We start from the raw sequence: 25,480 nt of genomic DNA, 5'->3' as shown, positions 1-25,480 counted from the left end.
AGTTTCAATTGGAATGTATTATTTACTTCATTTTATTGATTTTTTTCTCTCATACAGCCGTACAAATAAGGAGAGGCTTTTACTGCTGAGAGAAATGTAAGTGGGGTATGCGGTGTGCAGCTCTGAAAACACCTTTCACTTTATTTGATCTGATTTCTCCTATATTCTTGGCTACTTTCACTTTTACAGTTAAAAATATGAATTTTGCATGTTCCTGCCAGTTTTATAATGCCATTTTTAAACCATTTTTCCCATTGATTTGGCTGGTTTTCATATTTTTCTCCCACATTGACTGATGTATCCCTGCTATTTCTACCAATGTGCTTTTATGCCTTCCTACTTTCCAAAAATAGATTCTCCAATGAGACACTATTATCCACTGAACAAGGATAAAGGGAAAGCAAAATAAAAGTTGTATATTTAATTAGTCATAACTATGCAAAATTAATGTGTTAGACTAGGTTCTCCAAAAAACAGACTCCAAAATAGGATAAAATATACAAGGATTAGATTAGAGAAAATGCCTGTGAGAAAAAAAATGGCATATTTCTTGTACATTAGCTTAAAATATGCAGGAGAGCTGGAAGAGCTACCAAACCACAAAACAAGCTTGGCGCTGAGTGAGGAGAGCAGGAAGTGATTTGGCTTGAAGCATCCCAGACTCCTGCTGTACTCCAAGGAAGGCTTAGCAAGACTGCAGGGAGTCCTGAAGCTGAAGTGGCCACTGGAAGAATCCTGGGTCTCCTAGAAACTGACCTGCCTGGTCTTTCTGTTGTGCTCAGGCACTGGGTGGGAAGTGTGGCCTCATGGGATGATGAATTTTGGAATGCAGGACTTAGGGATCTTGGTCAATTACACCCTTTATAGTAAGAAATCTCTAAGGTATGTCACCCTTTGTTTTTCATGTAACCCCCTCCCCTGGTCCCTCCTGGAAGAATAAACTGATGGTTTTAAACTCTAACATTTTGCTGAAGTCTGAAGCTGCAAGCACATCAAAGCATGTATACATCCACAAAAGTAAAAGATAAAACAATTTGCAAAGCAATGATGCATCTATAAGTTGACTTCATAAGAAAAACATTGAGATAAACATATACAATGACACAAAAATATAAGCACACAAAAAATAGTACACACAGGTATATAAGATGTAAAAGAAGCCAATTATCTTTTTGTTCATGCTTCAAAGATACAAATAAACAAGACATAGGAAGTCTATACTTTTCTGAGTGGGAGGAGAGAAAGGAAAATGCATTTATCAGGAAATTAGTTTTGTGCCAGGCACTGTGGTAGGTGGTTTCATGTATGTTAACTTAAAATGTATTGTACTACTTCTGTCCTTTATTGAATACTTGTAACAGCCTTCCGGTAGGTATTTTATTTCTGCTTTACAAATGAAGTAATGGGATTCAAAGAGGTCATATATGAAAAGTTATGAATAAGACAATAAAATATTTGTCTTGGGCTGGTGTGGCTCAGTGGATTGAGTGCTGGCCTCTGAACCAAAAGGTTGCTGGTTGGATTCCCAGCCAGGGGCACATGCCTAGGTTGCAGGCCAAGTCCCCCAGTAGGGGGCGCATGAGAGGCAACCGCACACTGATGTTTCTCTCCCTCTCTCCCTCCTTTCCCCTCTCTAAAAATAAATAAATAAAATCTTAAAAAATAAAATAAAATATTTGGAACTTGAAAGTATTCACAGTGGTATTTGGTGGGCTTTTACATCCATTACATAATCCTTTTCATTCTTTTGGATTAAAAAAAAAACTCTGATAAATTAGTGTCTGATTTTGGCCTGAAATCCATAGGTAAAAAAAAATCTGCTTTATCACTGGGGAAAAAATTTAAGGAACTTGTCTAAGTTTGCACATCTAGTAAACCATAGAACCAGAATACATCTCAAATCTGCCAACAGGGAAATAAGGGGAGAAGGGCATTCCTGAGTGTTCTCTGTACATACACTTTTTATTGCAAGTGATTTTTTTCTCCAAAGCATCTTCATTCTTCTAACCTTTGGAATGAAGGGTATTTTATACCATCTTTTTTGGATCAACTCTATCAGTCTATAGTATGAGACCAATCCTCTCACCAAAGGGACAATTTAGGAGTCAAGGGGAGAGGAGTCAAGAGGGATCTCAATATCAAATCAGCACCCTTGCCTAACTAAGGTGTGGTGCCAATGACTGTGGTCCTTTTCTGTATTCCAGATTCAGTAAATGGTCCCTGCCTTGCCTAGTTGTTAATTCCTCTAGTCTTGCTCTGACGGCATGACTATTTTGACCCCTTCCAGTCTTTCAGAGGGTTAGATAAAGCTCTTTCCCTGGGGGACAGAACCAATGGCTGGGTGCTTTTTAAGACCTCTTGTCTTTGGGCCTCTTATTCTTTCTGCCCTTTACTTCTCAGGCCTTCCTGCCTGGCTGATTCATCCTTCTGAGACTTTGTGAAATTCAGATCATCTATAATCTGCTACATTTCTCTGCTTTGATTTCTCTGCAGATCAAAGCTTTGTTGTGACACTTACTTCCGAGCTTCTATGCAACAATGCCTCTCATTAGCAAATAAACACTTCAACTTCAACTTGTTCCACTATCATCCTTTTTGGGGCTATTAATATAGGGCTTCCTGGTATCCATCTTGCCCAAATGGAAGCCCATCTTTTATTCAGGAATAATTATAGATGCAATTTACTAATCACTGTGCATACCCCAGTTAACCAGCGTAACAGATGGATATTATTACCATCTGTATCCAGGAAAATTGAGATGGGGAGAATAGGACATTGAGATATGGAGCAGATTTGGTGCTCTGAGAGCAGACACTGAGATAGATTAGGGATCAACACCTGTGAAAGTAAGGTGGTAGAAATGAGATTGGACAGAGAAAGAAATCAAAGTCTAATGTAGGCCTACCATAACCTTGGTTCACTCAACCGGGGAGCTCTGGGTCAAGTATTACCCATCAGCAAGCCATGTGAGACTGAGATGGCCAGCTCTTTACACACTCTCTTTGCTCCATTAGTGGAGGCAGGCTCTCATGGGAAAGCATGACCTCGGACAAGGTGAGTCTCAATTGAGTAGACACTGAAGAAGTTTACACCTGGAAGCTGTCTGCTGACTACATTTCCCACAGTTAAGAGCAAATCTGTCCTTGAAGAGGGATCTGAGTGGTACATTTCTGTATTTACTGAGACTCCAAGAATCTAGGAAATCTATAAGATTCTATAGCTAATAAGCAACAAAGATATGATACCGAGTCTTTTATGACTCAGAAGTCTATGCACCTCATCAATTCATAATTAGTTTCCAAATATCCATTTTGACCAACTGAATCAGAATCACCTTAGGAGATTTACTTTAAAATAGGGATATTTGGCCTCAATCCTATAAGATTCACATCCAATGTATGTGGATGAGATACAGGAATCATACCCAGTTTATGAAAGTGTCCAAGCTCATTCTGAAATACAGAAACCATTGACACCAAACAATGGGAAAGGTTTTAAATGCTGGATTCCACTTATGGTAAAAGCTATACAGTGTTTTGGGGGTGTTAAAAATTCAGAACCAGGATTCGTCTCTATGGGCTGATGTCTAATGTCAGTGTCAAGACCTCTCCTGGACTCAGTTTCTTATTTTGTGATTGCTGTTTCTCTGATCACCCTGGGGTAAAAATACTAAAGAAAGTGCAGCTGTTACTATTCATGAAAGCAAGTGACTCTGTAAGTGAATTGAAGAATTTGCCCTCCAATTAGTTCCTACAATGTCTGCAAAATGAATTTGAAGATGCCAAATTATACTTTGCCTTTTGTCTTTCACCACAAAATTAGAGATAAATTCATGTTTTAAATTGTTTATAATATACAATGCAATCACTTTTAAGGATGTAGTAAATTCTTTAAATTTGCACTTTTAAATAAATATACACTTTTCTGATCAAATAGTACTTGATTATAATAAGACAAGAGTTAAAATAGAAGCTTTATTACTAGGCAAGATGTAAATATAGAACAAAATTGACTTGTTTCCAAGCTAACGAACTTCTCAGACAGATTTCTTTCAGTTCTCCTTTACTAACAATGAAGACAAGAAGTCAGATCCTGAGGGAGGGTCTATCTACAGTGGGGCTTTCAAGCCCTCAGCTGTGGAAGGATAAAGGACCGGTCACGCTGATAAATGTAACAAAACAGATATCTTTAAAAAATGCATTAGTTGTTGCATAAAGTTTTTTTTTCCAAATTTTACCTAATTAACAGAGACTTTTTTTAATATGAGAAAATCTTTAAAATAGTGAATCATAAAGGTTGTGTGCTGAGATAAATAAAGTTTATATAACTTCTCTCTGGTTTATGACAGTATCCTGAGATTTTTGGCTTATGGCTTATGGCTTTTGACCTCTGAGACCATTTAAAAGGGACCATGAGCCTTGCCCCAGTTGCCATAGGCAGTTTGCACTTCACCTTGAGCACAGAAGGAGGGCTGTGTAAATGCTTTATGAGTATTTTGCAGGATGTTAACTGGGTCATGGAAGTTCTAAGAAGCTGTGTATAGTTGCTTTATGTTACACTGTGGTGGTCGCAATGCATGAATACTTGAGTTTCAACACTAAAAAGGTTTAAATGAGAAAATTACAGGACTGGCTGAGCTCTTTAAAATCAGGAACAGTGACTCATTCATATTTGTGCTTCCAACTTGTGCACAGTGTCTGTTTGAACTAGTGAGTACACAAAAACTGTTTTTTAACCTCATGCACTTAAAACCATTGAAGTTTGGACTTGAAAGAAAATCACTAGCCTATGAGAAAAAGACTGACAAAACCAGCTACTGTCAATGACCACAGATGTCACGAATCTAGATTTCTCACTTGGAATCTCAAGTGGGTGAATTTAATTAGCTGCTACAATTAGAAGCTAATTATTAGAAGTGGCCTTGGAGAAAACAATCCCACATTGCCCCTGCGCTATCTGATCTTGAACTTTTCCATTTCTTCCTTTATTGTTTCTGTTCTATCCAGGCATAACCACATGAAGAATGTTGAAAATGGAAGTTTCCTTTCATTGATATTCAAGATGCCATTTAGCTCAGAACTTTATTATTTAGAGAGAACATGTAGCTAATACTCACAATGATCTTGTTCCATTGATATTTATCTACAGATTAAAGACAGTTGCTTTTCCCTCACCTGTTGAGGAAGTGCTTCCTGCCACTCATTTTCTCCATAACCTCAAGTAAATCTTCACTGGTTCAATGACAATAAGCATTCTGATTTTACCATGACATGATGTTTGGGAAGAAAAATCTAAAATCTTTCATAATGATCATAAAAGAAGTTTCATAATCATAAGATATGAAAAGGGGGAAAATGTATACTTAACCGTAGGTACTTTTTACCATGAATTTCCTGACCTTGATTTGATTAAATTCTCAGGCTAAAGATTGCAGCAATATAGATTTTTTTACAGTTTAATTGTTCATTTCATTGAACTTTGAATGAGAAAAACCTCAATGTGGGGCACAAAGGGTGGTAAGCGGAAGGAGAAGTTAAGGACTGAGCTACTCTGCAGATCAGAGCATTTGAAAGTGAGCACTCAATGTGACAAGAGCAAAACCACAGGATACCACGTACTCTTGCAGTTCACTTTGTTTCTCAAACTATTCAGAATCTTCCTATTGTGTGCTCCTACATCCTCTCTCTTTATTTCACAGATGTCGCTGGGGTAGTTAACCTGATCCAGCCCTGAAGAACTCAGGGGAGGAAGGGGAGCCTTTTGCCTGAGAAGCGTTCCCATCCTGACATGCACAAGAAATGAAGACATCGCCTGCCATGCTTGGAATTGGGAAGTCATTTTGGGTCCTCTTCTTAATCCCACATCTGGGCATCTGGAGTATTGACGGTAAAGCAACTACTTAGATTGGGCTTTGTTTCATTTTCCAGGAGGTGTTGGAGGTAATGTTTCTCCTTTCTGATCTTGTAGGATGTGGCATTTATGTGAAGGACAATGGTAGACAAAACCAAGTGGTTAGATTTGCTCACTGAAGACATTGTAGGACACAAACCAAATTAGAACATGGTGTTCCTCGCTTTGGCCAGTTTTCTTAAAAGATGTTCTGACAGTAAGAAAAAGGAACTGGGCAGATGTTCTAAGTAGTTAGGTACAAATTTATCACCACAACTAGCCAAACTGCTCTGGATGTCACACTGATGGCAAGTAGTGTGTTCTTTGCAAACTGAAGCTTGACAGAGTGAGTGTTATTTTGTTCACTGGGGTAGGATAAGTATTGATTACCTGACTTCATGGTTACTCTTGAATAATGTCGTTAATTAAAATCACATGACTTGCTTCAGTGACATGTGTGCCTGGAGAACACTGATTGAGAAAATGCTGGGAAATACAGGATTGGAGTTTTCTGTCATTGCGGCTACGAAAATGGTTCTGAGCTGGGTGTCGGTTCACATAGAAAACAGCTAGGGTTCTGCGTAGATGATGTTTGGCCACTTCTTCAAAGCTTTGTGCAAGCAAACAACCAATTTCTTCCATCTGGTGAGTTCACTTGCTCCCTTCCATGGATGGACACAGGAGCCTGCATGTTGTGAAGGGGGAAGGGCTATAAATAGCTAGTAGATGTTTTGGATTTTCTCAGGTCTGGTTTCCAATATCTTACTGCATGGTCCCCTCAAGCACACACACTCTCACCAGTTTGTGTGCTGTGGTTTTAAGTTGGAAAATGTGGCCCCTGAAACCTGAGCGAATGTCGTCTTCAGTTCTGGAGCTGGGTGCTTCGACGTTTGTACCCACAGTGCCAGGACAGCACATCACCAGGGGCAAAATATGTCTTCCCTTCAGTCATCTAAGTATTTTTGTGTTTGTATGTTTTTACGTGTGTCTATCTTTTATTATGTTGACGAGGGGTTTAGATGGTTGATTGGATTTTTCACTTCTCATAGATGCCTACAATCACAGAGCAAAAACTGGAGTCAAGTTTTATCAAACAAAATTTATACCAACTTGAAGAATGTATAAACTATTCCCTGTAAAATGAAATAAATGAATTTTTTAGTGCTGTATCACACTGAGATTGGGGTATAACTTCTATTCCCCCTGCCAACGTGCTTACAAAAAAGAACTGGAGTGTTAGAATTGGGTTAATTTACTGGTTCTGCCACTTACTGTGTGACTTTGGTTAAGTTTCTTTTCCTCATTTACCTTAGTTTCTTTCTTTGTAAACTAGAGATAATTGTATCCAAATTACGGGCCTATTGTGGACACTGTAAATGCAGGAATATGGATAAAGTACCTGGCACAATAAATGCACACAATAAAATATTAGTGGTATTTTTGCTAATATTCTTATCACCAAGCAACCCCCCCCAATTCAATTAAATGGACATAAGTTTTAACATTATTATTTAAAATAGTTGAGTTTTTAAAGCTAAAGTAAAATGAATGAATGAAAGATATTACACAATGTATTTAGTCCAAAACATAGTGAATCAAATTACTTGGAAACTGAAATGAAAAGCCTTGGGCAAAGTTCTAGCCAGCTGTCTCACAGAGCAGATGACGAATTACAGCATTATTTGCATTGAATTTAGGACACGGGTTGAGATAAGGAATGTTTGGTGAGATTTGTTCTCCCAGACAGAGCTGATGACTATTTCTTAAAAAGCATATTACTTTGACCCTTTATGTCCTGAGGAGTTCCTGTAGTTCAGTTAATTTTTAATCACTGAATTCTTTATACTGGCACAGTTTCAAAGTTTCTAAAAATAATCTTAATTTTTTTTTCCTTCACTTAGAAGCAATGTGAGATCTGTGTGCCTCTTCCCAGGAATCAGGCTACATTGAGAATAAGTTTGGAAACAATGGAATGTTCTGTACAGATCTCCTTCTTTATAATGAAATTATGCTTACTTACTTTTTGTGTTTCTCAACAAAAATTCAGGGGAGCACTGTGCCCCTCAGTATCTGGCATAGAAATTCTGTCCTGAGGAAAGTATGTAAGTGTCAAAGTGTCAGCACCTTCCCTTCCAGGACAGGTGGGCAGATCATGCTGGCAAGAACTAGGCTGCAGGTGGGGAAGCCCCTGTCAGTCACCTGTCTCGTTGTACTAATACAGTCGGTGAGCAAATACAGTCGGTGAGCAGCTCCAGCTGTGAAGCCCTGGGCCACTTGTTCAGCCCAGGGTCAGCCTGAGATTCTACCTTCAAGCAGGAAGGAGCACTTCAGTTAATGTCTGAAACCACTTGGCACTGTATATGATCCTGAATTGAGGCTGCTGAAAATCTTTTATTAATCACTGCTTATTGTGAGGGAAAAAAATCTGAATCTGGTATGGTACCAGTGGACACCCATAGTTTGGCTCTTTTGAGGACACAGCGGCTGTGGCCAAGTCTCCACCTGAGCCTCTCCATGTTCTTTTTAGTCTCTACTGTGGTAGTTCAGTATGGACCACAGATCCCTACTCCACACCTCACACAGACTGCCTTGCTTTGCCGTCAGCTGCCCATATTGTGGGGCCGGGTCAGAGCACAAACATTAGCTCGGAAGGTGCTCTGCATCTGTCTCTCATTCTTTTGAAGTTTCAGGGTCGTTATCAGGCTTATTTCTTCAGCGATTGCTATTTGTTCCTATTGAAATGGGCACAGAAGATGGAGCTGTGCCTTCTGCCAAATGCCTGGGTATTATCACTCTAAGAATGCCTGCCACAAAACATGACTGCCTTTGTTTGATATGAACGTCTAGGAATACATTCTGCATTACAGGATTTCCTGGATTGTGGTATGAAAATGTTAATCTCTGTGCTGAAAACGGCCTTGAAGAGACTTTCCAAGTACCGAAAAGCCTTTTAATTAACTGTTGCTTCCTCTGTCCCACTATTAGAATTTCCTCTATTGTAATTTTGAAGGCAAACGTAATTTTGAACTTAAATGCTATCTCACTTCACTGGGACTGTCCTAAATGATTTCTAGTACTTGTTTCACCTTTGCCTAGAGTTCAGAATTGTTGAAAGAAAATGTTCACAGGCATTTGTGATCAGGTCCAAAAAATGAAATCAACCTTTTGCTTTGTTCTGTGGAGAGGCAGTGACAGGACTCTAGAGCTAGATTGCCTGGATTACTATCCCATCTCTGCCATTTACTGGTTCTGTGACTCTCTGGTACTCTTTCCTCATGTAAACAATAGGGACAATAAGGACACTGACCTTATCGGGTTGTTCTGAGTATTAAGTGAATGAATTCTGTAAAACACTTAGAACAGTGCCTGATGAATCGTAAGAACTGTGCAACTTTCATTAATAATATTTTTTTCTTTTAGTCCAAAATTGAATTATCTTGAGAGTTCACTAAAGTAGTATTAGAAAACCATCTCTTATTTGGGTTAACAAAAGTCATCTGTAAATAACTCTTGACATCGTTAGCTACTATCATCTCCAGTCACCAAGAAATGATAATAGAGTTTGGGAGTCATGAGACTTGACTTACATTGTGTTATTGAATCGTATCACAGCAATTGGCTTCACGTTTCTAACATTCTCCATTCTCTCACCTCAAAATAAGCTCGGTTATTACACCTTTTTGGTGTCCTCTCATGGACTCTGATTTCTGTGCTTATCCTGTAGAAGAAATTACTTATGTGTATGTATCTGTGTGTACACAAGCAGTGGTATCATTTTAATATGCTCAGAATATAAACATGTACATTTGGAGGTTCACTTTGAACACAGTCCAGGAGAGTGTTGATGGGGCCATCTAGGCCAGTCGCAGGCAACTTCAAGCTTAGCTGGTAGGGCTCTCTAACTCCTCTCCTCCTTCCTGACAGCCACATTTATCTTATGAGCACAACCTGGAACTTGAATACATTGCAAAAAGTCCATTGTCCAGAAGTGGCTGTAAGAAAGGTGGGGGTGTTTATATTCTAGTAGGGTGGCCATGGTCCCATTTCATTTTCTTCTATGGTATTAGAAGAGGAGAATTGACATGGGGAAGGGGGTGATTGGCAGTTTCTGCCCACATAGATATTGTTAAGTATCTTCCAGGGCTTTGAAAATGCCAGTGAATCTCACTGTGGTCTTTGTAGCAGAATGTAAATATTAGGAAGGCCAGGAACTGTCTGGGAAAGAAGTGAAGTTGAACTTACCCCTTGTCTTTCCACCAACACGTAATCACACTTACTCTGAGCATCACGACTGACCTTGCTATCACAAAGCAATATTTAGAAATACTCACATTGGTTTCTGAAGTCTCTCTTGGATGCTGTTTCCTACAGCTGCTGTGACATGCTCTCAGCTCTTGCTGCTCTGCTTTTCTTCCTTATGTCACTGTGACCAAGGTGGAGGGCCAATCATCTCTGAAAGACAGGCCCCCTGTTTCAAGTAGTCAGTGTCTTCCCCAGCCAGAACTACTCTCTAAAATGTCAACATGAACCATTGTTTTTTAGAGCTCATTAAATTGGCTAAAACTTGTTGCTATGCTAGAGAGATAATTACACATCAGCTAACAAAGGTGACTCATCCTTGTCACATAGGGTGGGCAGGACTCTGAATTTCTGTCATGCAGAGACAAAGAGAGTGACCAATAGGGTAGAATCACAAGGGGACATTTGTCACTAGGTAGAGATGTATGTGGAAAAATACCCAAAGACAATTTTTTAAAAATTCTTATCTAAGGACATGTTTTCATTGATTAGAGAGAGAGAAACATTAATTGGTTGTCTCCCATATGCACCCCAACTGGATTCCCCAACTGGGAATCAAACCCAGAGCCTAGGAATGTGCCCTGACCAAGAACTGAACTGGCAACCTTTCGGTGCATGGAACAGTGCTCCCAACGGCTGAGCAGCACAGCCAAGGTGACAAAGAGTTTTTACTCAACCAACACTGGCTTTGCTGGTTAGTATATTTCTGTACAATTTTATCTCTCAGATAAAAGGACACTTTTCTCTGGGGTATACTGCCTTTCTATACTACATTTGTTTGCCTGGTGAGCATACCAGTGTTTACACTTCACCGCTGATGCCGGTAAAAGCAGTTTAGAATCATTGTTCTGAGCAGTGGCACTTGATCCAGATCTTCTGAGTTTCCTTCTTGTCTCTGCCACCTATACACCTTGTGACCCTCAACAATAATTCAACTTCTGTGTCACCTCTCTAAATTCATTTTATTCAAAAATATAATACCTGGCATTCATTGTTTATTATGAGCAAGCAGAGTCCTAGGAACTCTTCCTATGTGCTCTTATGTACATGTACAACTATCCCCTGCAAGAGAAGAGCGTGTGCTTTGGGGTCAGCAGGCCTGGGTTCCGGTCTGTGTCCTGGCTCTGTCTCTCACCTGGTAGTTAACCTGACCAAGTGACTTAGTTTCTCTAACAATTGGTTTTCTCACACCTAAAGGTAATAATAGTAACTATCTCATAAACAATTGTTGGGAGGATCAAATGAAACCATACACACACACACACACACACACACACACACACACATGACCTAAAAGTGAGTAGGACATAATGAGAACTCAAAAATATTAATGACATCTCTGTGTTTCTCCTGTCTGGAGGCTCTGGGGTGGGTCTACAGTGCTTGGATAATGCGGGTGCAGTGTGCTTGTGGTCAGGGGGCAATTAATGTAAAGCAGTGACTCTGGAGGCGAGTTTCCAAATGTGACTCAGACTACCCACGTGCTATCTAACCTAATGATTGCTAAAGTCCTCTACTTGTCGTATTCTTTAACATCTCAAGAGGAAACATGGCACTTGATACTTTGTAAACTTTGCTAACTTTTAGACAAAGCTATGGCAAATACTAGAATGACTGTTTCAAAACAGAACTACTTCGGAATAATTCCAAACTAGATAAAACCAATAGATATATGGCTTAGTCTTAAATTGTACAATGCAACTAAATTGAAAAGATGGTCTTTAAATTCCCCCCAAGTAGTCATATCACAAGATGAGAAATTTAGCCCTAGAAGAAATTGCTTGAAAGTATGTTAAATAAATATCTTATAAAGCAAACTTAAAGGAAGGTTTCACATATCATTATAAGGAGATTTTAAAGAGGAAATAATAATAGAAGATGATTTTAATAGTTCTCTCAATTTTCCTGTTTCATGGTCTTTTTAAAAAGTAAGTGGAATAAATATGGATTATAACATGTATATTCTTGGTGTGAAGTTATTTTCAGTTCCATTTTTGCCAAAGGAACTTTATATTATGTAAGCGCCTGCCTCTCTCTCTCTCTCTCTCTCTCTCTCTCTCTCTCTCTCTCTCTCTCTCTCTCTCTCTCTCTCTCCCTTTCCCCCCTCCCACTTATTGTGTGTGTTTAGACTGGAAAGAGATGCCTATTTCTCTCAAAAGACCCATATCAGACAGTATGCTCAGAGAAGAAAACTTAAACTATTATTGCACACTAGTTCCATATCTGTTGTCTATGTTACATTGTGTGTTGTTTCTCAGGTAGGGGCAGGTGAATATCTTCCACTGACAGTAGGAACTGAGACTCAGTAGGTTTTGATTATACCCCTTAAGATAAATTTATATGGTTTTCTTAAAGTAACAGTGATCACCCTTTATAATAGAAGCTCTGATTTTAACATATGTTTGTATGCCTCATTCTTTTTTCAAATTTCAGTTATTTTTAGTTAAAGAAAAACAGCCTGTCCAAGGACAGCAAAGTGAACTGAAAGTCAGAAGGAAGTAGGGTGTGGGCCACTTACAAACTCTTACTTCAAAGCCTGGACTTGAGGAAAGAGGGCTCTTCTGGGAACTCAGGAGTGATTGGCCAGCAGGGGGATCATTTTGGTGGGTTGGATGGAGCTGCAGCTCACCTTGGTCACTTGATTTGTTTGCATGGTCTCTAAGGTGATTTTCACCTGTCAGTAAGTGGACATAATTAACACCATTATTCTTGGGGCACATTAAATGAAGGAATGACATGTGCAGCCAAGAGAGTGGCTTATTCAGTTAGATTCTGAATCACAATCAGGAAATAGCCTTTATCTGATGCAACCATAATTTCATTTTTCTTGGAGTGAATTTGAAGGAAGGTGAGGTCATTCTGGGGGTCAGTTTCATGCACGGTGCTTGGGACCTTCAAGATGAAGTCTAGCATGAGGCTGGTGTACTGTGTGGGGTAGAATTGTCTACGGTGCTCTTAATGGGAATGACTTCTGGGTTCACCCCGATGATTCCCCACACTCTCTTCTGTCTTTGAAGCCACTTCAGTGTCTCCCCCACCTCTGCCATTGCAGACCCACAATTCTGATTTTGTGAGTTGATGGCAGCTAGCTTATGATGAGAACATTGTGAGGGCTTTCTGTTGCTGTACATGTAATTCTCTGAGACCATCCAGGTGGATGCTCTTCCAACATCATTGTTGTATGATTACATGGCTGCTGTTGCTGTACATGATTTGGCCTTGACTATGCTCAAGCCACTGCCTCAAGGGATCACTAAACCTGCATCATTTTGTAAGGTAAAAGGCACTGGCTTCTCTTCCTTGGTGGTCATCATATCTCCTCTCCTCTCCACTACTCCAGCTCTCTACAGTTAGGCAGATCAGACCACCTCCATCCTCTGAAGGTCTGTTTTCCTTCTGAGTCTGAAGAATTCTCTCTTCCCATAGCCTCCCCACCATGTGTCTGAAGTTCTTATCTGTTAGTTGGTCGGTTGTCTATCATAGTATCTTCTGATAGAAGATAAAATCCTAGTTGATGTCACAGAAAATTATTAGCATATTATACCTTTTATAATCATTTCAGTCTTTCAAAAAATATTTGGTTACATTTTTATGTTTAACTCTAATGCTGACTTAGCTCTGGTAAGACATTCTGTATTTATTACAAGTAATCATTTCTTTCAGTGAAGATAATAATTTTGAACTTTTCACAAATATGTCAGAATTTTCAATGGGAAGAATTTTTCAATGGAAAGTTTGGCTGGAATTTTCCTCATAATAATTGTTGTAATCCAGGCATATGGTTTTTTGAAATAAAAATTATATTTCACATCAGATTCAAATTACAAACCTTTCCTTTTTAAGAGCTAATACGTTTCACATGTGATCTACCCTCATTGACTCTTGATGACATATGTACTCGCAGCTGCACTTGTTCAGCTGGAGGGTACCAGACCAGGCAGTTGTTTGTGGCTGGCATGCCTTTCCGACTGGTTGATCTGGGTGTCTGGACAACCACAGAGTTTCACTTGTTAAATATTTTTAATATCACCCCTGAGTGAACATAAATCAGGGCTTTTCATGCTGCATATTTATGAGGTCTACTTTCTTCTTAATGGTTATACATAACCACTGCAGATGTTGAGATGCCACTGTATGTTGAGATGCCTTTGGCTGACCTCTCTAAGGGCTCAGCTGTGTCTGCTCTGTGACCTCAGCACACAGAGAGCATGAGTCAGAGCTGTGGACAGAAGATGTTTCTCTCTGTGAAACTGCCTCTGTTTCATCTCAGGGCACCTCATACCATCTCACGTTCATACCTTTTCTAAGGCTGCCTCCTCCTGCAGAGACAGGTACCCTTGCACCAAAAAAGGCTGTAGAGCAGATAGGAAGACAGATGCATGAACACATATTTAATTATAAAAGAGTGATGCATGTCACACAAAATAATATGGGACATTCACTGGGACATTCTACTGGGACAGCAAGTAGACTTGGGTTGCTGGAGAATGGGGGTGGGGTGGGAGACAGGGGGTAAAATGCCATTTGGTGAAATCTGAACATGTTCCTGCAAGCATCAGAGATTCTCTGGAGGGTTTTAGACAAAAAGTCTTGTGACTGAATTTTCATTTTTAGAATACGAACTGTGACAGTAATGTGGAGAATGGGTTGAAGTAGAGAGAGGGAACAAAGGCCAAGTTTGGAATGTAGAAGACTTGTTGGTAGGCTGTGACAATAATCCACATGAAACAGAATAAGACTGAAATGAAAGCAGTGGCATGAAAACAAATTTGGATGCTGAATCAAGTTAACTTGGTGACTGATAAAGTGGAACAGTAAAGGAAAAAGGGACATGCATGCTACATGCATGCTCCCATGCTGCCTAGTGGATCATGGGAGGAGGACCAGGTTGTCCCAGGGCAGGGTATGGGGCCGGGGGTTCAACCTCCTCCTTGATGTGGCACAGGTTCTCTCCCTCATGGAGATTTGAAAGCTCTGAAAGACTATATAATCAAGATAATTTTAAAAAATTAATGGGAAAATTAAGAAGTCATGCAAATCTTTTTCTGCATGCTCTTTTCACTAGAAATTGTCACAAGGTCTTTACAGTATTAATTAATTAATTTATAGTTTAAGATGGTTTTTTATTGTTGTTCTATTACAGTTGTCTCCATTTCCCCCATTACTCTCCCTTGCCCTACCCACCCACACCTCCCACATTCAATCCTCACCCCCACTTGTGTTTGTCCATGGGTCCTTTATACATGTCCTTTGATGACCCCTCCCCTTCTTTGCCTCGTTATCCTCCTCTCCCTTCTCTCCTCACCTCTGATCACTGTCAGTTTGTTCTTTATTTCAGTGTGTCTGGTTCTATTTTGCTTGCTAGTTTGTTCTGTTGATTAGGTTCCACTAGAGGTGAGATCCTATGGTATTTGTCTTTCACCACCTGGCCTATTTTACTTAGCATAGAATTGAAAAACAAATAAAAGTTGGTCTACTTTTAATTGTCACCATGTACAAGCAATTCTAAATAATATTGTAATAATTCTAAATAATAATAATTCTAAATAATAATAATAATAATCAGTGATAAAATATTCCTCTCCTTAAGAGGTTTCATTTCTTTTATTCTATGCAGCCATTTTGAATATTTATTTGTTTAAATTTGAAACAGTAAAATTGTACATACTGTGAGGTATAACTTTGTGTGTGAATTAAAAAGTTCATTCATACATGAAATGTTTTGATGATTAATATTTTTACAATTGAAATGTATTCTCTTTAAAGTGTTAACTGTTTTATTTTTATTTTTTAGATATATTTTGTTGATTATGCTATTACAGTTGTCCCATTTTTTTCTCTTTATTCCCCTCTGCTCTGTACCCCTCTTCCCACCAGCATTCCTCACCTTAGTTCATATCCATGGGTCATACACATAAGTTCTTTGGCTTCTCCGTTTCCCATCCTATTCTTAACCTTTACCTGTCTATTTTGTACCCACTATTTATGCTTCTTATTCCCTGTAAATTTTTCCTCATTCTCCCCCGACCCACTCCCCACTGATAACCCTCCACGTGATCTCCATTTCTGTTGTTCTATTCCTGTTCTAGTTTGCTTTTGTTTTTTTTTGTTTTTTTTTTTTTAGGGTCCATTGTTGATACTCATGAGTTTGTTGTCATTTTATTGTTCATATTTTTGATCATCTTCTTTTTCTTAGATAAGTCCCTTTACCATTTCATATAATAAGGGCTTGGTGATGATGAACTCCTTTGACTTGACCTTATCTGGGAAGCACTTTATCTGCCTGCCCCTCCATTCTAAATGATAGTTTTGCTGGATAGAGTAATCTTGGATGTAGGTTCTTGCCTTTCAGGACTTGGAATACTTCTTTCCAGCTATTTTGTGCCTGCAAGTTTTCTTTTGAGAAATCACCTTACAGTCTTATGGGAACTCCTTTGTAGATAACTGCCTTCTTTTCTCATGCTTCTTTTAAGGTTCTCTCTTTATCTTTAATCTTGGGTAATGTATTTATGTTGTGCCTTGGTGTTTGTATCCTTGGGTCCAACTTCTTTGGGATTCTCTCTGAGCTTCCTGGACTTCCTGGAAGTCTATTTTCTTTGCTAGATTGGGGAACAATCTTCATTATTTTTTCAAATATGTTTTCAATTTCTTGATCTCCATCTTCTCCTTCTGGCACTCCTATGATTTGGATGTTGAAACATTTAAATTTCTCCCAGAGGTTGCTAAGCCTTTCCTCATTTTTTGGAATTCTTTAGTCTTCATTCTGTTCTGCTTGAATGTTTATTTCTACCTTCTGGTCCAAACCATTGATTTGAGTCCTGGTTTCCTTTCTGTTACTGTTGGTTCCCTGTACATTTTCCTTTATTTCACTTTGTATAACCTTCACTTCTTCCTCTGTTTTGCAACCATACTCAACCATTTCTGTGAACATCCTGATTACCAGTGTTTTGAACTGTGCGTCTGAATTCTATTCAGATCTCTTCATTGCTTAGTTTTATTTTTGGAGCTTTGATCTGTTCTTTCATTTGGGCTATATATTTTTTGTCTCGGTGTGCCTGTTATGTAGTGAGAGGTGGAACCTTAGGTATTCACCAGGATGGGGCAACCCAAGTCACTGCATTGTGGCACTGTATGTCGGGGAGAAGTCTGAGAGAGAAAAATGCCACTTGCTCAGCTCTTGACTGGCTTTCAGTCACTTCCCCTGCTACCCACAAGTGAATGGGGCCCTTCTGGTGCTAGTTCCTGGGTATATTGCTAGGACCCTGTGGGTCTCTCCAGTGTACTTTCCTGTGAGGCTGGGACTTTCTCCCATTGCTGCAACCCCCACAAATTTTTACAGCCAGAGGTTTGAGGCTTTATTTCCCTGTGTTGGAACCCTGGGTTGCACAGTCTGTCTCGCTCCTGAGTTGTTCCTCCTGGTTTATCTACATGCAAATATTGGACCACCAGCAGCCACCTTGCCTGCCCCGATACTCCAGCTGCCACCTTGGTGCTCATCCTCTCCACCCTGGCTGCCCATCTCCACCCCTCCTACTGGTCTGGATGAATGTTCCTTCCTTGGTTGTTGGACTTCCATACAGTTTGATTTTCTGGAAGTTCTGCTTATTTTTTGTTTTTAAATTTGTTGTTGACCTTCTTTTGGTTGTGCAAGGAGGCAAAGTGTATCTACCTATGCCTCCATCTTGACAAGAAGTCTAAAGTGTTGACTGTTTTAAAATTAAAAATGAATCAAGATAAAAAATATTACATTAGTGCTATAATTAATTGCCTAAATTCTATCTTTTGTGAAATTTCATTTTTAATAAAATTCACTTATTAGTTACTGGAAACTTATTTATATAAATTAATAAATCAGGCTATAACTAAGAGATCAAAGTTCACACTGTTTCTCTCTCTCTCTCTCTCCCCCTTCCTCTCTCTCTAAAAATAAACATATCCTTGCATAAAGATTAAAAGAAAAAGTTTACACTATTTAGGGAGATATAAAAACTATTAAGTAAATAGTTGTGCACTTTTACTTCTTTGAATTCTAATATTATTTTCAATATCTTTTAACTTACATGATTTTCTATACAAAGTTCAGTGAAAAATATTCACTGGCTATTTGTCCATTGTGTCTTTTTGTCCATTTTATTATTTGTTTCATTTCATGATTATTTCTGAAACTATGTTTCTATGTAGAAGAGGAGGTTGTTAAAAATGTACTCTGGGCATCAGATATGCCAGGTATAGCCTACTAATGGGATATATTGATACATATTAATTGTATCATAGTGTGTTCATGAGAATTTTTAAAATGAGAAGCTTCCTAAATCTATAGTGATTTGAAAAAGGATATTGCATCATTTGATGGCCTGGAGATGATAAGGGTTTCATCTTTTTACTGCATGCACTTAAATTATTTTTAGCATTTGGGGATTTCCTGCCATTAAATATAAATGTTTTTTAAAAAGCAGGAGCAATAATAGCAAAAACAGCCACAACTAACACTGGTCCATAAACCCCAGCCAAAAGCAAATGTGATCTTCACCTCTCTTTAGAAAGTGTTTTGTTTTGACAATATAAACCCCTTAGGGACAGCTTTGGATGTCCTGGGTATCATGAGATATGCACAATTCAGGACAAGCAGCAAAGAAGTGTCAACAATCTTATCAGGTGGAAAATTAGAATTGAGTTTAGTTGAGTCCAGGAGTCAAGGTATAGACAAAAAGTTATGGTAACATAAAAAATAGTATGCAATAAACCATTTAGCATTTTAAAAAGGTAGAATCATGCCATTTAGCTCAGTGTATCTATCATTCCTCCACTATAAACATTAGTGTTTGTTTCAGACATAGGGAATATAATATCTTCTTTGCACAAATAGGGAGTATTCTTGATGACTGTTAGTGCCTATTGACAAACTTGCATTTATCTATTCATTCCTCCATTCAAGAAAAATTTCTATGCCTGGTAATGTGATAGTCAGTGATCCCCATCCTGCTGATAAGAATATGCAGGAGCTGCAGGGATGTTTCCATAATCTCATTGCAAATCAGTGATGTGGTTAGGCTGAACAGCTAACTTTCTTCTACTTTGTGTACTCCTCCCTAGCATATAGTCCAAGAATGCTGAAACTACAAGAGGTGTTCAACTGTGCTACTAGCATTGGGTGACAGCTTGATGTCACCCAGTGGGAAGTTAACATATTATAACCGAAAGTAAGACTTAGAAGTAATTTTGTAGTATGGGCCACACACGGAAGGAGGTGAAGTTGTATATGTATTTCTGTGTAGGATAAGGTGGTGCATAATAGTTTTCTTCTATTTGCTGTCTAATCCTTTTATTTTATTTTAAAGAAATGGAGTGCCAGTGAGTCTGGGTGGCTATCTCAATATTACACAATGAGTTAGCATTTGACCAATCACGTTCAAATGAATATTCTAAATTTTAGCAACCTCCATGACCTTTATAAATATCCCAAAAGAATCATGCTCTGTATTTTCTCGTTGTTGATAAACAAAATTTAATCTTCCCCCACCTAATGCTTATTCCATTTATTCTGAAACAACTAGTGGTGTCCATGTCACTGTTTCAGTAAACCACAATCCAAGTGTGTTTTAATTCATGAAACTGCCATGACATTCCTGGCCTTGCTGTCTTTGCCCTTCCATTTTCTCAGTTTTAAAATATCTCTTGTGTTCAGTCACTGCTCTAATTATCGAAGATCTACTCATTCATTAAGGTTTAGCTCAAGTACAGCCTTTCTTTTAAGCCTTGCCCCAATAGTCCTAGCTGAAGTGAATCTTCTGCACAGTCATGCAAAGTTTGCACCTCTTTACCATGTTGTTTTGTTCTCCCATTGGTCTAGTGCTTTTCTTTTCCACTGGAAGGCAAGTCCCATGTTGACAGGAACCGTATCTTGTTTATTCCTGCAGTATCCCTCTGAGCCTTGCTTTTAGCCTAGGTAAGGATGAAGTAAAAAGAGTGGTAGGCAAAATTTATTTCAGAAGAGAGACCTTGTTAATTTTGTCTCACCAATTAAATGGTTAATTTTGTCTCACCAATTAAATGGTAAGTTCCTTGAGAGAAGAAGGTCTTTGTAACTATAGTGCCATTTTCACAGGGCTATAGGGTGCATAAGCTATCATTAACTTATCCAAGTAAATAAAATGGGAAGTTAGGAGGCTGAGATAGCCTTTTAACCATAGGGAGAGCATTGGACTTCTGGAAACAAGGTTTCACTTGGTCTTTCTGCCTCTGCTTCCTTGCTTTTTTGTCATAAGTCTAACCACATCCAGGTGTTATATTGTTTGGCACTTCCTTTTGGTAAATTATCTTACCCTTTCTCTTCAATTTTTTGAAAACCTCATTCTCATGACTTGACTTTCAATTTGCTTTCATTTTTATTCTGAATTTTTGGAAGCAACTGAATTAGGAAGCTTTTAAGTGAACTTATTTAAGATCTCAGAGTAGTGATAAATATATAAATATTCAGAGGTCCTGAAAGTTCTTTGTAGGTCTCTTGTCTCAGTCTTATTCCTGAAAACTCAATCAGATGATACTTATTATAAGCAAGGATTATTGATATGTGAGCAGAAATTATGAGAGGTTTATTGGGTGTTAGAAAATAGCTAAAAATGAGCATATTCATGCCAGCAAGGAGATAGAAAGGAGGTGGAACATTATGCTAGGTGAAGCAGTATGGAGAGTGCAGGGCCATAATAACATATATTACTGGGGACTTCCAGTCAAGATGGAGGTGTGGGTAAACATGGTGCACCTCCTCACACAACTATACAAAATTACAACTATAATAAAGAACAATCATTACTCAGAGCCATCAGAAATCGAGTTGAATGGAAGTCCAACAACTACAGAATTAAAGAAACCACATCCATCTAGACTGGTAAGAGGGCAGAGACATGGAACAGGCTGGCTCCATATCCATGTGTGTTGGATAAAAATTTGGGAGGGATATCTTGGGAGCAATGAGTCTCAGACCCACCCAGACCCCCCAGCCCAGGGTTCCAGTGCCAGGAAGATAAATCCCCATAATATCTGGCTGCAAAATACCAACGAGGATTGAGTCAGTGGGAGAAAGTTCTTGAGTTCCTCTTAAATAACTCTTACACAGACTTATTCAGACTCACTACCTCTGACCTCCAGCACTGGGGTAGCAGCTTACGAGGCACCAGTGGTATATAGGGAGGAACTGAAGTGTCTGGTATCAGGTCAAGAGCTCAGGACAGCTTTCTTCCAGGCAGAAAGGTGGACAGAAGCCATTGTCCCTCTTCTAGCCCCACCCCACCCCTGCAGAGAACCACAGAGCCCACAGGCAGATGCCATACCTGAGACTCCATCAACCTGGCTAACATTGTTTAACCTGTCCTGGAGATTCCCTGAGAGTCAGTCCCACCCAACTTATAGGCCCACACTTTTAACCATGACTTTTCCATATGAGTGGCTGGTCTGGGCCCATGCTTCAAAACTTCCTAAATCCTCTCAAACAAGCAACAGCTGGCCTCAGTGAACCCTCAGACTTGTAGCTCTTGCTAAGTGGCCCCATACCTGGCACTAGCAGCAGCCAGCTTTGGATCACATTGGCTTTGCCTGGGAACCTCCAAGCCCAGCACAAGTAGCAGCCATCTCAGATTACTTTATAGCTCATGCAGGGTGGCTCCAGGCAGAACACAGGTTGGGGCTGGCCTTGGCCTGCACCACTAGGTAAACCCCAGAGCATGCACATCTGGTGGTGGGCAGCTACAGACCACATCATAATACTACCACCCTGTCCCTGAACAGCTGATCCTCCGTGAATGGCAGAGGTTGGTGGTCAGTGTTCACAGCCAGTCCTTGAAGCTGACTGGCCTGTGTAAATCTTTCCCATTGATCTGCCAAGAGCAATCAAGGCTCAACTACAAGAGGATGGTATACTCATCCCACATGAGGGTGCACCACAACTACCCAGCTTGGATGAAAGGGGAAGCTGTGCCACTGGACCCTACAGGACACTGACCACACTAGGCCACACTACCAAGATATGGAGTCAAAGCAGCTGTATATAAGACTTAGAAACAAACACAAAGAGGCTGACAAAATGAAGAGACAAAGAATCATGACCCAAATGAAAGAACACAACAAAACTCCAGAAAAAGAACAAAACAAAATGGAGATAAGAAATCTATCAGATACAGAGTTCAAAACACTGCCTATAAGGATGGTTAAGGAACTTAGGGTCTCAGCAGCATAAAAGAGATACAGTTAGAAATGAAGGATACACTAATTGCAATAAAGAACAATTTTCAGGGAAATAACAGTAGAGTGGATGAAGCTGAGATTCAAATCAGTGATTTGGGACATGAGGAAGCAAAAACAAAAAACAAAAACAAAAAACAACTATGCAGAACAACAAGAAGGAAAAAGAATCCAAAAAAATTAGGATAGGGTAAGCAGCCTCTGGGACAACTTCAAGCATCCCATCATCGGCATCATAGGGGTTCTAGAAGGAGAAAAGAAAGAGAAGAATTTGGAAACTTATTTGAAAAAAATAATAAAATAAAACTTTCTTAATTTAGTGAAGGAAATAGATGTACAAGTCCAAGTAGCACAGAGAGTCCCAAACTAGATGGATGCAAAGAGGCCCTCTCCCACACATATTATAATTAAAATGCCAAAGGATAAAGATAAAGAGAGAGTCTTAAAAGCAGCAAGACAAAAGCAGTTAGTTACTTCCAGGGGAGTTCCCATAAGACTGACTTCTTTCAGCTGACTTCTGAAAAGAAACTGCAGGTGAGAAGGGTTTGGCAAGAAATATTCAAAGTCATGAAAAGCAGGGACCTACAGCCAAGATTGCTCTACCCAGCAAAGCTATCATTTAGAATCAAAGGGCAGATAAAGAGCCTCCAAGACAAGAAAACCCTAAAGGAGTTCATCATCGCCAAACCATTATTACAGGAAATGTTAAAGGGACTTATTTAAAAAAAAAACAAGATGAAAACTATGAACAATAAATTGGCAATAAATACATATCTATCAACAATTGAATCTAAAAACAAACTGAGCAAGCCATAAGAAAAGAGACAGAATCGTGGATATGGAGAGTATTTTGATGGTTGCCCATTGGGAGAGGAATCGGAAGGAATGGGTGAAGAGGTGAGGGGATTAAGAATTATAAGTTGGTAGTTACAGAACAGCCATGGGGATTTTAAGTACAGTGTAGGAAATAGAGTAGCCAAAAAACTAATTAATGTATCACCCATGGACCTGAATAAAGGTGTGCGGATTGTCTGAGGGAGTGGGGGATGCAAGGTGGAAGGGCACTAAGGGGGAAAATCAGGACAACTATAATAGCGTAATGAATAAAATAAATAAAAAACATATATCAGCAATTTCAACCTGTTTCACCTCATGGCACACATAAACTAATTACTGAAATTCCACAGCACACCACAATATATATTTTTTTGCTGATCTGACAAAAAGTAGGTATAATTTTGATTCATTCACATCAATAGCTATTGAATATTGGATGTTTTCATTTTTTAAATTTGACAACCTAAGGTAGAAGAAGTCAGTGCCCCTGATTAAACAGTCAGGTATTATGTGTTTAAAATTATTGCTGAACACCAGTATGCCTCTTATGGCACACCAGTTGAAAATCATGCTCATATATTATTTCTGTTATGAGGATTAAATGAATGAAAGTACTTGTGCATTTCAAACAGCCCTTGGAATTTAATAAGTAACTGACAAAAGATGCTGTTATTATTTACCTGTTAAAGTAGCTATAAAATCATAAAATAAGTAAAAATAAACTAAAATATAATTACATAACAAAAATTTATTTTGGAATTCTATAATAGTTTGGAAATTTATGATATTATTGAACAAAGGAAATGATTTATTTGTTTTTTTCAACAAATTGTTATTATGTGCTTACCATGTGTCATATACTCTGATAGTGAGGCTTAAGTACTAGAAAATATTATCTCAAAAAATTATAGAATCATGTTGGAGAAATCTTTGGCAAAAACCGTTTAAATGGTAAATATCTGGTCCTTCCAGAACAGATTTTATTTTAATTTTGTTTTCATCTTTCAGGAGAAAAATCATGTGATCCACAAATTTATATTGAGAGAGATTCCGTGCATAAAGCCCTTACAGGGAAATCATTTCACCTGGAATGTCCTGTGGATATTTGTGCTAACATACAAAATGCAACCTGGTGCAAGATTGAAGGAGAAAACTGTCCACCTCTTGGGCAAACACCTCATATAAAAATGAAGTGGGATGAAAGGGAAAATACTAGGGTTTATCTTCTGTATTTTGATCAAGCACAGGCTAGTGACAATGGATCATACCGCTGTTCTGCAAATGTTTCGTCTGGACTCCTTGAAAGCTACTCAATAACTCTTTATGTGACAGGTGAGTTCTTATACACTGACTACCTAATGTTTTTCTCATTGTGTTTCAAGGAAAAGGAGAACCCAGGTTCTCAAAGAATACAAGCCATTAGAACACTGCCACCCCTCACAGACTGTAAAGTGCACATATGTATGTGTATGTTTACATGTATGTGTGTTTTGGGGTGAGTGAATTAGAGAAGAGTAGAAAACATAATAAAATGTATTGTTTTTGCCCTGGACAATGTAGCTCAGTTGGTTGTAGCCTCATCCCACAAACCAAAAGTTTAAGGATTCAACTCTATTTGGGGGATGCATATGGGAGACAACTAAGATGCTTCTCTCTCACATAGATTTTTTTTCTCTCTCTCTGTCTTTCTCTCTCCCCCTTTCTCTCTCTCTAAAATCAATACACAGATTTAAAAAATATTGTTTTGCTTTGAGACAATACAATTTATTTGATAAGTCCAAAAATAGATCACTGAAAAATTTCAAACTGAATACCAATAGCAGTAGACAACTTTTTCTCCTCTGTCCTTGTTTTATTTTTCTTTTATTTTTTCTTCCATTTTTGTGTCCTTGACTTTTACTAATAATAATTCCTTGATGTTATGTTTGTAGTAAAACTCCATTTAGAATAACATCAAAATGATAGAGGATTTAGGAATGAATTTAACCTAGAAGGTGCAAGGCTTATACACAATAAAATGTAACAGAAAGAAATTAAAGATGTAAATAAATAGAAAGATGCCCTATGCTCATGGGCTGGAATGTTCAATACTGTTAAAATGGCAATAGTTCCCAAAGTGATCTATAGATTCAACGTGATCCCCATCAAAATCCTAACAATCTTTATTTGCAGAAATGGAAAAGCTAATTTTGAAAGTTGTAGAGAATTACAATGAGC

The 25,480-nt window shown here is 38.7% G+C and overlaps 1 protein-coding gene and 1 pseudogene across 2 annotated transcripts in view; one reads left to right on the top strand and one right to left on the bottom strand.

The window, feature by feature from the left end:
• BTLA (B and T lymphocyte associated) overlaps positions 1-25,480 on the top strand; it is a 47,068-nt gene that overhangs the window by 7,254 nt on the left and 14,334 nt on the right. The window contains exons 1-3 of one of the 2 annotated variants that reach the window (XM_045851398.1): positions 5,576-5,615; positions 5,700-5,887; positions 24,272-24,595. In XM_045851398.1, coding sequence (XP_045707354.1) covers positions 5,800-5,887; positions 24,272-24,595 — 412 coding nt within the window. In that variant the 5' untranslated portion in view covers positions 5,576-5,615; positions 5,700-5,799. Of the gene's footprint in view, positions 1-5,575; positions 5,616-5,699; positions 5,888-24,271; positions 24,596-25,480 lie in introns of those variants that run through there. The other variant, XM_045851399.1, reaches the window with a different exon arrangement.
• LOC123827093 lies at positions 12,947-13,236 on the bottom strand (annotated as a pseudogene).

The sequence above is a fragment of the Phyllostomus hastatus genome, unplaced genomic scaffold (assembly GCF_019186645.2).
Source record: "Phyllostomus hastatus isolate PE091 unplaced genomic scaffold, TTU_PhHast_1.1 phas_contig_86, whole genome shotgun sequence".
NCBI classification, from domain to species: domain Eukaryota; kingdom Metazoa; phylum Chordata; class Mammalia; order Chiroptera; family Phyllostomidae; genus Phyllostomus; species Phyllostomus hastatus.
The sequence above is the reverse complement of the archived record's forward strand: the minus strand, read 5'-3'. Positions and strand labels throughout refer to the sequence as shown.